The sequence below is a fragment of the Ursus americanus genome, unplaced genomic scaffold (assembly GCF_024610735.1).
Source record: "Ursus americanus isolate L20-20 unplaced genomic scaffold, mUrsAme1.1.p SCAF_118, whole genome shotgun sequence".
Lineage (NCBI taxonomy): Eukaryota > Metazoa > Chordata > Mammalia > Carnivora > Ursidae > Ursus > Ursus americanus.
The window spans coordinates 358,608-372,245 of NW_028273700.1; the positions used below are offsets into that span (position 1 = coordinate 358,608).

The window sequence follows — 13,638 nt, forward strand, 5'->3', positions numbered from 1 at the left end:
AGCAGGGACAATAATATTAACTACCTTAAGTGTTCGTTATAAAACACCTCAGCATTTGGCATATAAGGCAGGTTTAATAGATGTTAGTTACTATTACTAAGGCAACTGGTTTCTTTTTCCAACCCTTAATAGGCTTTATCTATCGACCTCTTGCCTCTTTCTGGGTACTTTCTATCTGTTGATTTCACTTTACCTTTATTGATCTTATTCACTCTAATTGCTACTGTTGTGCTCCTTTCCTATTATAGGACCTTTGATCATGCCCTTTGATCATGTTCCTTCTGTCTGGAATGTTCCTTTTCCTGTTTGCCTGGCCAATCCCTATCAGTTCTTTAAGTTCCATAAGAGCATGGACTCTATCTGCTTTTTGTTTACCATTTTATACCCAAAGTTTAAAACAGCACCTGATGTACAGTAGGCACTCATTAATATTTGCATGAATACCAGCCTGAGTCTAGAACCTCACCTTATTCAGTTATTCCTCTGTGTATTAATTCGCATCCTAGCTATAGCGTTTTTTTCTGTCTAATCACTGACTCTAGACAATTTTCAATAAATATTCACTAAATACATACTATAAGTTAGGTTCTGTGCTAGGGTCTTGGAAAATAAATTTGAAAAATGCAATTTTTTTTCTGGTCTCAGGAGACCACTTGTTTATTGAAGGACACAGGCATGCAAAGGGAGAAATTATAATCCAGAATGATAATTGTTATATTGGAGGCCTGTACTGGGTCCATTGGGCATATTGAACCCATGGAAAAGAACAGAAATTTATCTTGGAAAACAGAGAATGATTCACAGAGCAGGCAATATCTAAAGTGAGTCAAAATAACGAGTAGCAGTTTTTGCAAAAGAACAAGTAGTGGTAGAGCATCTTACAGAAAGAATTCCAGGGCAAAAGTGTGAAGGCATTTGCTTCTTTTGTTGATCCTGACTTCTGCAAACCGTTTCATCATCAGCATCTGACATTAGACTAATTATTTTTCATTTCTAATAACTGCAATACTGCTGTTTCCCATTTTTCAATGTCTGTATATTATATTTGTTTGTTCTTGCTCTAGATTTTTTCCCCTCTGCTCTGGATTTCCATTGTATATGCTATTTCAATGCACTTTTTGGTCCTTTTTGTAATACGTATTGTTCTTGAATTTTACACGCATAAGATGTACATTCGTAATGATTCATTCCCTTCTAGTGTTCACGGTTTTTAGCACTGTATGTGGACCCTGGATTCAAGTAGTTCGAATGAATCGGTGGGAGTCCAGCAGTGAGTAGTATGTGACTTAAGTTCAAGAAAGTGGTGCAAGAAAGGGGAAGAATTTTTGTTCCAGAAAACCTCAATAAGCAACCTCGATAAGGGGGAGACTCAGGAAGAGCACTGAAAAGGCAAACAAGGAGACCCGGGTGTTACACGCAGCGTAGTTTTATGGGCCCAGCTATTTTCCTCTCTACGCCTGTGGCTCCAAATCCGTTAAACGAAAGCAATTGACTAGAGCACCCCATCGTGACCCTTCTGAATCAGAGGCTCTAGCATGCCCCCGCAGCGTCCGGCCGCGGTCCAGGGCGCACAGGCGCCCACCGCACACGGCCGGAAGAAGTGGGGCGGGGCCTCTCGGCTGCTGGGCCCGTACGGACTGGGGGAGGGGAGCGCGGGGCCGATAGTCTTTGGGAAAAAGCAAAAGGCGGGCGCAAGGCTGCCTCCCAAGACTCTCTTTGCTTACGGTTCCTCCCGTTTTGCTGAGTTGGGAGTCGCGACCTCCAGCACAGGTGAGTCCTGTCCCATGGATAGGGGAAGGGGCGTTTTTGGTGGGGGCGGTGGTTGGGTTTGCCCAGGCGCTCGCTTTAAGGCCTGGCGCGGGGGGCGATGGGGATGGCTCCCATCCCGTCTGCTCCGCCCCAGGACGGTGGTACTTACCTTAACCCCTGTAGAGGAGAAGGCCACTCGTGCCTTGCCGCAGGGTTGTCGTCACAGTTTATGCCAGTTGCGCGATGAAATCGGCTCGGAGATCAGCGCAGGGTCAGATGGGCCTAGCGCTCGGGAAGTGCTGGAGGAGCTGGAGCAAGCTCGCGTTGGGACTGACGCCCAGTGTTCATTGTTTCAAATTCCATCCCCAGCCTGGCTTTGTCACTGTCTTGGTATCTAACTTTCAGAGAGTCCCTAAACCTGTTCAAGCTACACTGCTTGGCGGTGGAGTGAAAGGTGGAACTCGGCTGTCTGCAAAACCTTGCAGCACTGACTTTCTTTCTTTATAATATCCACTAGTGTTCTCTGCCCAGATTTTACCCTTTGTCTGCCCCTCCTGAGCAAGAATGCCTAGTAAGAGTCGGGAGTGACCAGGCAGGGCATTGGAAAAGTTAGTCGGGGAAGTGCTCTCCATTACTAAACAACTCTGAAAAGCCTTTTAAATATTTTTAACTACTGACTGACCTGAAAGCTGGAAAAAAATGTTCATTCAGTGCCGTGGTTGAATGTCAGCTCTGAGGAATGGTTTTGTGAATGCTTTACTGTTAAGGATTTTAACGAGATGATTGACCAAAACATTATGTGTTGAATGAACATAGTACACTGCCCAGCAACAGTCTGATCATAAAAGACTTGGCCAATTTAACTGTTAATCAATCGCTGAAAGAAAAACTTCACAGTTTCTTCTTAGCTGGTATTGCCCTTTCAGGAATCACTATTGTAAAAATTACATACAGTTTATTTTCCATTAACTGTAAAGACAAAGAGTTATAAACACTATGGACCAACATTCTGTCATTCCAATTCCACCCCATTAAGAAATTGCTTACAATGGTAATGGCAACCCTATATAATGCGAAACACTACAGTCTTCACAACCCTGAGAGGTGAATGTGTTTATTTGTCATCACACTTAAAGAAGTTATACTCTCTCAGGTAACTAGTATGATGAAAGGAATGTTGGCTGGGTTGGTTGAGTCCGGGGGGCATCCTTTGCATGGCCCATCTCATTCTTATTTCTGGGAAGTCTGCAGTGGGACAGATCACTTCCTGGTTTTGGTATCTGTACCAGAAACCACAAGCAGTTCTGTATCTCTGCTTGTCAGCCCTGGGAGAAGCAAGAAAATATCCAAACTGACGCTTGGTGTCTGTAGTGTTTCTGGCAGTTGTATTTTTTGCCTGCCAGGATGAGGGTGGGGGGAGGGGCTGGATTAATACACCTCTTTGGAACAAGAGTCTCTTTGCGGTTGAAGCCAAAGTGAACATAGATCCACAGGTTGGGTGCCATTGTGACCTCGTTCCTACAACACCAAACATCCCCTGTGCGCATATGGGCTGTACAATCTGCCATTGCCCTCATGTGCAGAATTTACAGGACAAGAGGTTCCAGGTCTGTGCCACACCTGCAGGCTCTAGGCAAGGAGTGCCTGATAGGAAGGTGGGTGTTCTTCTGGACATGGGACCTGGTGATTTTCCAAACGGTTGATAAAGTGAGAGGGAAATTGTGATAGACTTCTGCTGAGCCGACCTTGAGGGTGAGTTTAGGACTGGCTGTTTGGCAGGCACCGGTGAATGCTTTGTTTGGCTGTATTTCTACTCTGTTCATTTATTCTTTCACTCCAAAGACAATCAATGAATGCTTACTCTGTGCCAGCGTGCTGATCCACTCACTGAGATCTGCAGCGAACCAAGGCAGTAAGTTTGGGGGAAGAACAGGAATTCCACTTTAAGCATGTTAAGTCGGAGGCATCTTCTCTCTTCCTGGTTCCCGATACACAATCAATTCAAAATCTTGCCACTTCTGCTTCCTGAATATTTTTAAACCTATCCACTTCTCTTTGCCCCCACTGCTACTCCAAATTTTGAGCCAGCAACATTGTTCTTTATTCATTTATTTAAAAGATTTTTATTTATCCTTGAAGTGTAATTGATATACAATGTTCATTTCAAGTGCACAACATACCGATTCCACAATTCTGTACTTTACTCAGTACTCACCAAGATAAGTGGAGTCACCATCTGTCAACACACCATATTATCACAATATTATTGACTATATTCCTTATGCTGTACTTCTCATCTCCGTGGCTTACTTATTTAGTCATTTAAAAAACTTTTTTACTTTAAAAAATCCAAATCATTGCTTGACCCTCAGCCCTCATGGGAAAACCACCACTCCCGTCATCCCCACAGCAAAAACAACAACATACAACAGCCCAGTGAGCTCTGTATGATCCTTAATAAGTTGTGAAAAAGATGAACTTTCTTTTCTGCTCTCTACTGCCCAGAGTATCTTTACAATTTCTTGTATTGAGACAACAAGGGTGGACCTAGAGGGTATGGTGTTAAGTGAAATAAGGCAGAGAAAAACAAGGACCATGTAATTTCACTTGTATGTGGAATCAAACAAGACAAAACAGACAAACACAAAAACAGACTACTAAATGCAGAACAAACTGGTGGTTGTCAGAGAGGAGGAGGTGGGGATGGGCAAAACAGGAAAAAAAATTGACCCATTTTAAGTGTAAACTAAAAGGATTTTTAGTAAATTTACTGAGTGTCATAAACATCACTGTAATCCAGCTTTTGACATTTTCATCACCTCAGTAACATCTCCGTTGCCCATTTGCTGTTAATCCTTGTTACTCTCCCTAGCTTTGGGCAATGTGATCCTTTTGCGTGCCCATGGATTTGCCTGTTCTTGGACATTTTATATAAATGGAATCATACAGTGTGTGGTCTTTTGCAACTTGCTTCTTAGCATGATGATTTCAAGGTTCATTCATATTGTAGCATGATTCAGTACTTCATTACTTTTGATGGCTGGATAATGTGCTACTACTGTATGTATATACAACGTTTTATTTATTCATTTATCAGGTTACATACATTTGGTTTATTCATACCTTTTGGCAGTTGTGAAGAAGGCTGCTCTGGGTGTTCGTGCACAAGTTTTGACTGGACGTGTTTTCAGTTCTCTCAAGTAGATACCTAGGAATGGAATTGCTGTTCCATCTACGTTGAAAATCTGTTGTTTAGTGTAGCCGCCTGTGTTAATGATCTTCTGGATACCTTGCTGCTTCACCTTGCACTTTGATGTTATGGAAATGGCTTCTTTCCTTAAACCTCATGAACCAAGGCCTGCTAGCTTCACACTTTTTTCTTCTGCAGCCTTCTCACCTCCCTTAGCCTTTACAGAACTGAAGAGAGTTCAGGCCTTGCTCTGGGTTAGGTTTTGGCTTAAGGGAATGTTGTGGCTGGTTTGATCATCTTTCAAGATGACTAAAACTTTCTCCATATCAGCAATAAGGCTGTCTTGCTTTCTTATCATTTGTGTGTTCACTGGCGTGGCACTTGCAATATCCTTCAAGAACTTTTCCTTTGACTTCACAACTTGGTATGTGTTTGGCACAAGAGGCCTAACTTTCTGCCTATCTGAGCTTTCAACATGCCTTCCTCACTAAGCTCAATCATTTCTAGCTCTTGATTTAAAGTGAGAAACGTGTAACTCTTCCTTTCACTTGAGCACTTAGGAGCCGTGGTAGGGTTATTAATAGGCCTAATTTCAGTATTGTTGTACCTGAGGGAATAGGGAGGCCCAAGGTTAGAGAGAGAGATGGGGGAATGGTTGGTCAGTGCCCCAAAACAATTACAATAGTAACATCAAATATCATTGATCACAGATCACTATAACAAATATAATATAAATGAAAAATTTGAACTATTGTGAGTGACACAGAGACATGAAGTGAACAAATGCTGTTGGAAAAATGGCAGCAACAGACTTGCTTGATGCAGGGTTTGCCACAAACCCTCAATTCTTTAAAAAACAAATGCAGTATCTGTGAAGTGAAATAAAGAGAAGTGCGATAAAATGTGTATGCCTGAATTGGTGGTTTGCTAACATTTTGTTGAGGAATTTTGCATCTGTATTCATTTGAGACATTGCACGGTAATGTAATTTAGCACGGTAGTGTAATTTCTTCCCTGAAGATGTATTTGTCTTGTTTGATGTAAGATACCCAGTCTCATAGAATGAGTTGAGAAGAGTTTCTTTTGTTAGATGTGTATTTTACATGTTTCTACTTATTATGTCTTTCTGACGAATTGACCCTTCTTCCATCATTATGAAATATCTTCATTTTCTAAGCATAGCTACTTCAACTCTTTTATTCTTTCAACCTGTTTATTTCTTCACATATAAACTGGGTATAATGTAGATGGCATATACTTGGATTCTGTTCTTTTATCCAGTCTCACAGTCTTTGTCTTTTGATTGGACTGTTTGATCTATTTACATTTATCATAATTAAAATTACTGTAATTAAGTTAACTTACTGTGATTGAACTTTTGATGTTTTTTACTATAATTTCTGGAGTTATTTTTTTTGTTAACTACCCTGGGAATTGCAATATGTATGTCAACGTAATATAATCTACTTTAGATTAATAATCATTTAATTCCAGTAACACAGGGAAGCTTTGCTCCTCCATCCTTTGTCCTATTAATGTAATATGATTTACATCTTAATATATTGCAAGCCCAACAATATAGTTTTTAAATTATTGTTTGATGTAGTTGCTCTTTAAAAGAAAAAAGAAAAAATGATGTATACTCTCTTTTATGTTTACTTGCATAAATACCTTTACTGGTGCTGTTTATTTCTTCATGTGGATTCAAGTTACCAACTGGTGTCATTTCTTTTTAGACTAAGGACTTCCTTTAGTATTTTTTATAAGATAGGTCTGCTAGCAATGAATTCTCTGTGTGTTGTGAATATAAAATACTTGGTTGACAGGGGTTGTTTTTTCTTTCAGTATTTTGCATATGCCATTCTGCTGCCTTCTGGCCTTCCTTGCAATGTGTAGCCTCTGGTGCCTCTACTCAATTTTGTTGTTGTTATTCTTATTTATTTATTTATTTTTTACTTGAAAGACTAGCTTCCTTGGGGTCGATTGGACAAATATATATTAATGGTCAGCCAAAAGTTATTCACATGTTGTGCTTAAACACTTTGTGCCAGTGAAGGTTTAAATCACTTTCTTAGAGACAACATAAAGTTGGATATTTGTTCTTTAAGTTCACACTGACAATCTTTTTTTTAATTGATATATTTAGGCCATTTATATATAAAGTGACTCTTGATATTTTTAGATTAATATTTACCATTTTTGTTAATATGTCCATATATTACATTTCTTCTTTGTTTCCTTTTGCCCTCTTTTTCTGCCTTCTCTTGTTTTAATTGTGCATTTTATATGATTCCATTTTATCCCCTTTCTTAAAATTTCAATTATACTTTTTTAAAGTTTTCTTTAGTGCTTTCTGAGAGTTTGTGATATATGTATTTTTTACTAATCTGAGTCCACCTCCAAATAAGACTATTCTGCTTCACATGTGGTGCATAACCCTTATAACAGAATATTCCCAATTCTTTCCTCTAATCCCCTATGGTTTTTCTTCCAGGCATTAAATTTTTTATATGCTGTAATTACCCATCACATTGTTACTTTTATTACTTTAAACTATTATTTTTTAGAACAGCTAAGAATAAGAACACTTAAAATATTTTTTACCTTTATTTATTCCTTTTCTGATGCCCTTCTCCTCTGAATGGAGACCCAAGTTTCTGATATATATCATTTCCTTCTCCCTGAAAAACTTCATTTAATATTTATTGCAGGACATAACTGCTGGTGATGAATTCCCTCAGTTTTTGTTTGTCTGAGAAAGTCTTTCATTCTCCTCTACTTTCTTTTAAATTTCTTTTTATTTTTTTTATTAGTTTCAGAGGTAGAATTTAGTAATTCATTAGTTGCATATAACACCCAGTGCTCATTGCATCAACTGCCCTCCTTAATGCCCATCACCCAATTATCCCTTCTCCCCATCCACTTCCCCTCCAGGAACCCTCTGTTTGTTTCCTAGAGTGCAGCATCTCTTATGGTTTGCCTCCCTCTCAATTTTCATCTTATTTTATTTTTCTTTCCCTTCCCCTGTGTTCATCTGGTTTGTTTCTTCTTTTTTTTTTAAGATTTTATTTATTTGACAGAGAGAGAGACAGCCAGCGAGAGAGGGAACACAAGCAGGGGGAGTGGGAGAGGAAGAAGCAGGCTCCTAGCGGAGGAGCCTGATGTGGGGCTTGATCCCAGAACGCCGGGATCACGCCCTGAGCCGAAGGCAGACGCTTAACTGCTGTGCCACCCAGGCGCCCCTGGTTTGTTTCTTAAATTCCACATATAAGTGAAGTCATATGGTATATATCTCTCTCTGACTGACTTATTTCACTTAGCCTAATACCCTCTAGTTCCATCCACGTCATTGCAAATGGCAAAATTTCATTTTTGATGGCTGAGTAATATTCTAGTGTGTGTGTGTGTGTGTGTGTGTGTGTGTGTGTGTGTGTGTGTATACACCACATCTTCTTTATCCATTCATCTGGCAATGGACATCCAGGCTCTTTCCATAGTTTGGCTATTGTGCACATTGCTGCTATAAACACTGGGATGCAGGTGGCCCTTTGGATCACTACATTTGTGTCTTTGGGGTAAATACCTAGTAGTGCAATTGCTGGGTCATAAGGTAGCTCTATTTTCAACTTTTTGAGGAACCTCCACACTGTTTTCCAGAGCGGCTGCACCGGCTTGCATTCCCGCCACCAGTGTAGGAGGGTTCCCTTTTCTCTGCATCCTCACCAACATCTGTTGTTCCCTGACTTGTTAATTTTAGCCATTCTGGTGTGAGGTGGTATCTCATTGTGGTTTTGATTTGTATTTTCCTCATACCTGGGGATGTTGAGCATTTTTTCATGTGTCTGTTGCCTACTTGGATGTCTTTGGAAAAATGTTTCTTCATGTCTTCTGCCCATTTCTTGACTGGATTTTTTTTTGAGGGGTGTTGAGTTTGATAAGTTCTTTATACATTTTGAATATTAGCCCTTTATCTGATAAGAAATTTGCAAATATCTTCTCCCATTCTATAGGTTGCCTTTCAGTTTTGTCGACTGTTTCCTTTGCTGTGCAAAAGCTTTTTATCTTGACAAAGTCCCAATAATTCCTTTTTGCTTTTGTTTCTCTTGCTTTTGGAGATGTGTCTAGCCAGAAGTTGATGAAGCTGAGGTCAAAGAGGTTGCTACCTGTATTCTCTTCTAGGATTTTGATGAATTCCTGTCTCTCATTTAGGTCTTTCATCCTTTTTGAGTTTATATTTGTGTATGGTATAAGAAAGTGGTCCAATTTCATTCTTCTGCGTATGGCTGTCCAATTTTTCCAGCACCGCTTGTTGAAGAGACTTTTTTCCATTGGATATTCTTTTCTGCTTTGTGAAAGATTAGTTGACCATTGAGTTGAAGGTCCATTTCTGGGGTCTCTATTCTGTTCCATTGATCTATGTGTCTGTTCTTGTGCCAGGACCGTACTGTCTTGATGATTACAGCTTTGTAGTACAGCTTGAAGTCTGGAATTGTGATGCCTCCAGCTTTGGTTTTCCTTTTCAACATTCCTTTGGCTATTCAGGGTCTTTTCTGGTTCCATACAAATTTTAGGTTTGTTTGTTCCAGCTCTATGAAAAATGCTGATGGTATTTTGATAGGGATTGCATTGGATGTGTGGATTACTTTGGGTAGCATAGACATTTTAACAATGTTTGTTCTTCCAGTCCATGAGCATAGAATGTTTTTCCATTTCTTTGTGTCTTCCTCAGTTTCTTTCAATTAGTGTTGTATAGTTTTTCGGAGTACAGATCCTTTACATCTTTGTTGGGTTTATTCCTAGGTATCTTATGGTTTTTGGTGCCATTGTAAATGAGATTGATTATTTGATTTCTCTTTCTTCTGCTTCATTGTTACTGTATAGAAATGCAACTGATTTCTGTGCATTGATTTTATATCTTGTGATTTTGCTGAACTCTTGTATCAGTCCTAGCAATTTTTGGGTGGAGTCTTTTGGGTTTTCTACATAGAGTATCATGTCGTCTGCAAAGAGTGAAAGTTTGACTTCTTTGCTGATTTGGATGCCTTTTGTTTCTTTTTGTTGTATGATTGCTGAGGCTGGGACTTCCAGAACAACGGTGGTGAGAGTAGATGTCCCTGTCATGCTCCCTGACCACAGGGGTAAAGTTCTCAGATTTTCCCCGTTGAGGATGATATTCACTGTGGGTTTTTCATATATGGCTTTTATGATATTGAGGTATGTTCCTTATACCCCTACACTGCAGAGAGGTTTTACTAAGAAAGGATGCTGTATTTTGTCAAATGCTTTTTCTGCATCTGTTGAGAGGATCATATGGTTCTTGTCCTTTCTTTTATTAATGTGGTGTATCATACTGATTGATTTGTGGATGTTGGACCACCTTGCAGCCCAGACTTTTCTTGGTTTTTGAAGAAGGCCTGTATTGCTATATACTTCCCTCTTAGGACGGCCTTTGCTGCATCCCAAACATTTTGAACAGTTGTATTTTCATTTTCATTTGCTTCCATGTATTTTTTAAATTATTCTTTAATTTCCTGGTTGACCCATTCATTCTTTAGTAGGAGTCTCTTTAATCTCCATGTACTTGTGGTTCTACCAAATTTTTTCATGTGATTGACTTCCAGTTTTAAAGCACCGTGGTCTGAAAAGATGCATGGTATGATCTCAGTCTTTTTGTACCAGTTGAGACCTGATTTGTGACCCAGTATGTGATCTATTCTGGAGAATCTTCCGTGTGCACTCAAGAACAATGTGTATTCTGCTGCTTTAGGATGAAATGCTCTGAATGTATCTGTTAAGTCCATCTGGTTCAGTGTGTCTTTCAAAGCCCTTGTTTCCTTCTTGATCTGTTTAGATGATCTGTCCATTGCTGTGAGTGGGGTGTTAAAGTCCCCTACTCTTATTGTATTTTTGTCAATGAATTTCTTTAACTTTGTTATTAATTGTTTTATATAATTGGCTGTTCCCATGTTAGGGGCGTAAATACTTACATTTGTTAGATCTTATTGGATAGACCATTTTATTAGATACAGTGTTCTTTTTCATCTCTTATTATAGTCTTTCATTTAAAATCTAGTTTGTCTGATATAAGGATGGCTACTCCAGCTCTCTTTTGATGTCCATTAGCGTGATAAATTTTTCTCAACCCCCTCACTTTCAATCTGGAGGTGTCTTTGGGTCTAAAATGAGTCTCTTATAAGCAGTGAATCAATGGGTTTTTTTTTAATCCATTCTGATAACCTATGTCTTTTGATTGGAGCATTTAGTCCATTTACATTCAGAGTAATTATTGAAAGATATGAATTTAGTGCCATTGTATTACCTGTGAATTTGTTGTTTCTGAATATTGTCTCTGTTCCTTTCTGGTCTTTGTTACTTTGGGGCTCTCTTTCCACTCAAAGTGTCCCTTTTAATATATCTTGCCAGGCTGGTTTAGTGTTCACAAATCCTTTAGTTATTGTTTGTCTTGGAAACTCTTTTTCTTTCTTCTGTTCCGAGTGACAGGCTTGCTGGATAAAGTATTCTTGGGTGCATATTTTTCCCATTTAGTGTGTTGAATATATCATTGCCAGTCCTTTCTGGCTTGCCAGTTCTCTGTGGATAGGTCTGCTGCCAGCCTTATGTGTCTACCCTTGTAGGTTAGGGAACTCTCCTTATCTCCCAATCTGCCTTCAGTGTTTTCTCTTTATCTGTGTAATTTGCAAGTTTCATTATATTATGTCATGGTGTTAACCTATTTTTGTTGATTTTGAGGGGAATTCTCTTTGCCCCTTGAACTTGAATGCCTGTTTCCTTCCCCAGATTAGGGAAATTCTCAGCTATAATTTGTTCAACTAAACCTTTTGCCCCTTTTCCCCATTCTTCTTCTCCTGCAACTCCCATAATACAGGCATTCTTTATTTTTGTTACAGTGTTTTTTTACTTCAAACATTTCCTTTTGATACTTTTGCAGACTTTCCATCTCTGCTTTCATTTACACATCTGTTCTTGAGTATTGCCTACTTTTTCCATTAGAGCTCTTAACGTATTAGTCATATCTGTTAATGTAAAACTCTTTGTCATATCTGAGTCTGGCTCTGATGCTTGTTTTGTATCTTCAGACCGTGTTTTTTTCTTGCCTTTTAATGTGCCTTATAAATTTTTTGTTGAAAGCCAGGCATGATATATTATGTAATGGTACTGACATTAAATAACCTGTAGTATGAGGTTTTATTTTAATCTGGTTAGGAGTTGGGCTGTGGTTAATGTTTGTGGTAGCTGTAGGTGTCAAAGTCTTCACATTTTACTAGTGTCCTTGTTTTTTGTCTCTTTGTCCTTGGTATGCCCTAAGAACTACTTACCAGATAGAGTTTGCATCTTGGCAGATCTTTCATTATAATCCACTCTTATACTGAAGTCTGATGACATGGTGGTATAGGGTATACATTCTATAATCTCATGATTAAATCTTAGTTTTATAGTGGGCCTGTGGCCCTGGGCTGTGTCCTTAACAGCTTTTGATAGCATCTCTCTCTTGGTAAGACAGAAAGGCTTGAGAAGGCCCAAGTGAGAGAAATGCCCTTTCCCCAGATGGGGTAAGACTCTGATGAAGTCTTTTCCCTTGGAGAGCAGGTCTTTGTTATAGAGACAGTTCTGTTTGGAGAATACCCTGTTATAGACAATGCAATGTTTACTCTCCCCCTCCCCTGTCAGAACTATGTGGGAATGGTGATTTTTTTTAAAGATTTTATTTGTTTATTTGACAGAGAGAGACAGCCAGCGAGAGAGGGAACACAAGCAGGGGGAGTGGGAGAGGAAGAAGCAGGCTCCCAGCAGAGAAGCCCGATGTGGGGCTCGATCCCAGAACGCCGGGATTACGCCCTGAGCCAAAGGCAGACGCCTAACAACTGCGCCACCCAGGTGCCCCAATGTGGGAATTGTTTTGGGCCCTATACCATAAGAACCTGGTGTGGGATTCATGGAGGTAAAATCCTATGAACGTGTGGGTTCCTCCTTAAGACTGTGATCCCAGAAGTTTCTCCCTCTAAGGGTAGTCCACACTCAGCCTCCAGCAATTCATCAAAATTACCATTTAAGTAAATGGAGTTTCTGCTCCAGATAAATAGATCTTGGCTTTGCCTCTCTGGATTTGCCAGTCTCTCCACATTTTGGAGTGGCAGTTTGCCCTGTAGCCTCAGTAGTCTAAGTCCAAAAAGAGCCGTTGCTTTTCAATTTGATCAGCTTATTCTTATCGTGATGATGGGACTGATGACTTCCAAGCTCTTTCCATGACAGAGCTGAAACCAAAAGTCTGATGAGTTTTTAAAACTATGGTCTTGTAGCTTATCTGACTGATTCTCACTTTTAGGGCTGGTAAAACAATCTTTTGTAACTTTCTTCAACCTAACCAGAAGTAAAAGCCTTGGGCTTGAGTGGCTTTTAAAAAAATTTTTGAGTATAGTTGGCACACCATGTTGCATTAGTTTCAGGTGTACCACAGAGTAATTCAGCATCTCTATATGTTATGCTGTGCTCACCACAAGTGTAGCTACCATCTGTCACCATACAACACCATTACAATACCGTTGACCATCTTCCCTGTGCTGTGCCTTTTATTCCCATGACATACTCATTCCATAACTGGGAGCCTGAATCTCTCACTCCCCTTCACCCATTTGGCCCATCCCCCCAGTCCCTGCCCCTCTGGCAACCAGCAGTTTGTG

The 13,638-nt window shown here is 39.7% G+C and overlaps 1 protein-coding gene across 1 annotated transcript in view; it reads left to right on the top strand.

Moving 5' to 3' along the window:
* Window positions 1–1,535: 1,535 nt before the first annotated feature.
* TMLHE (trimethyllysine hydroxylase, epsilon) overlaps window positions 1,536–13,638 on the top strand; it is a 76,590-nt gene continuing 64,487 nt past the window's right edge. Inside the window, exon 1 of the mRNA XM_087860573.1 lies at window positions 1,536–1,770. Within this exon, the coding sequence (XP_087716699.1) occupies window positions 1,536–1,770 (235 nt within the window). The remainder of the gene's footprint in view (window positions 1,771–13,638) is intronic.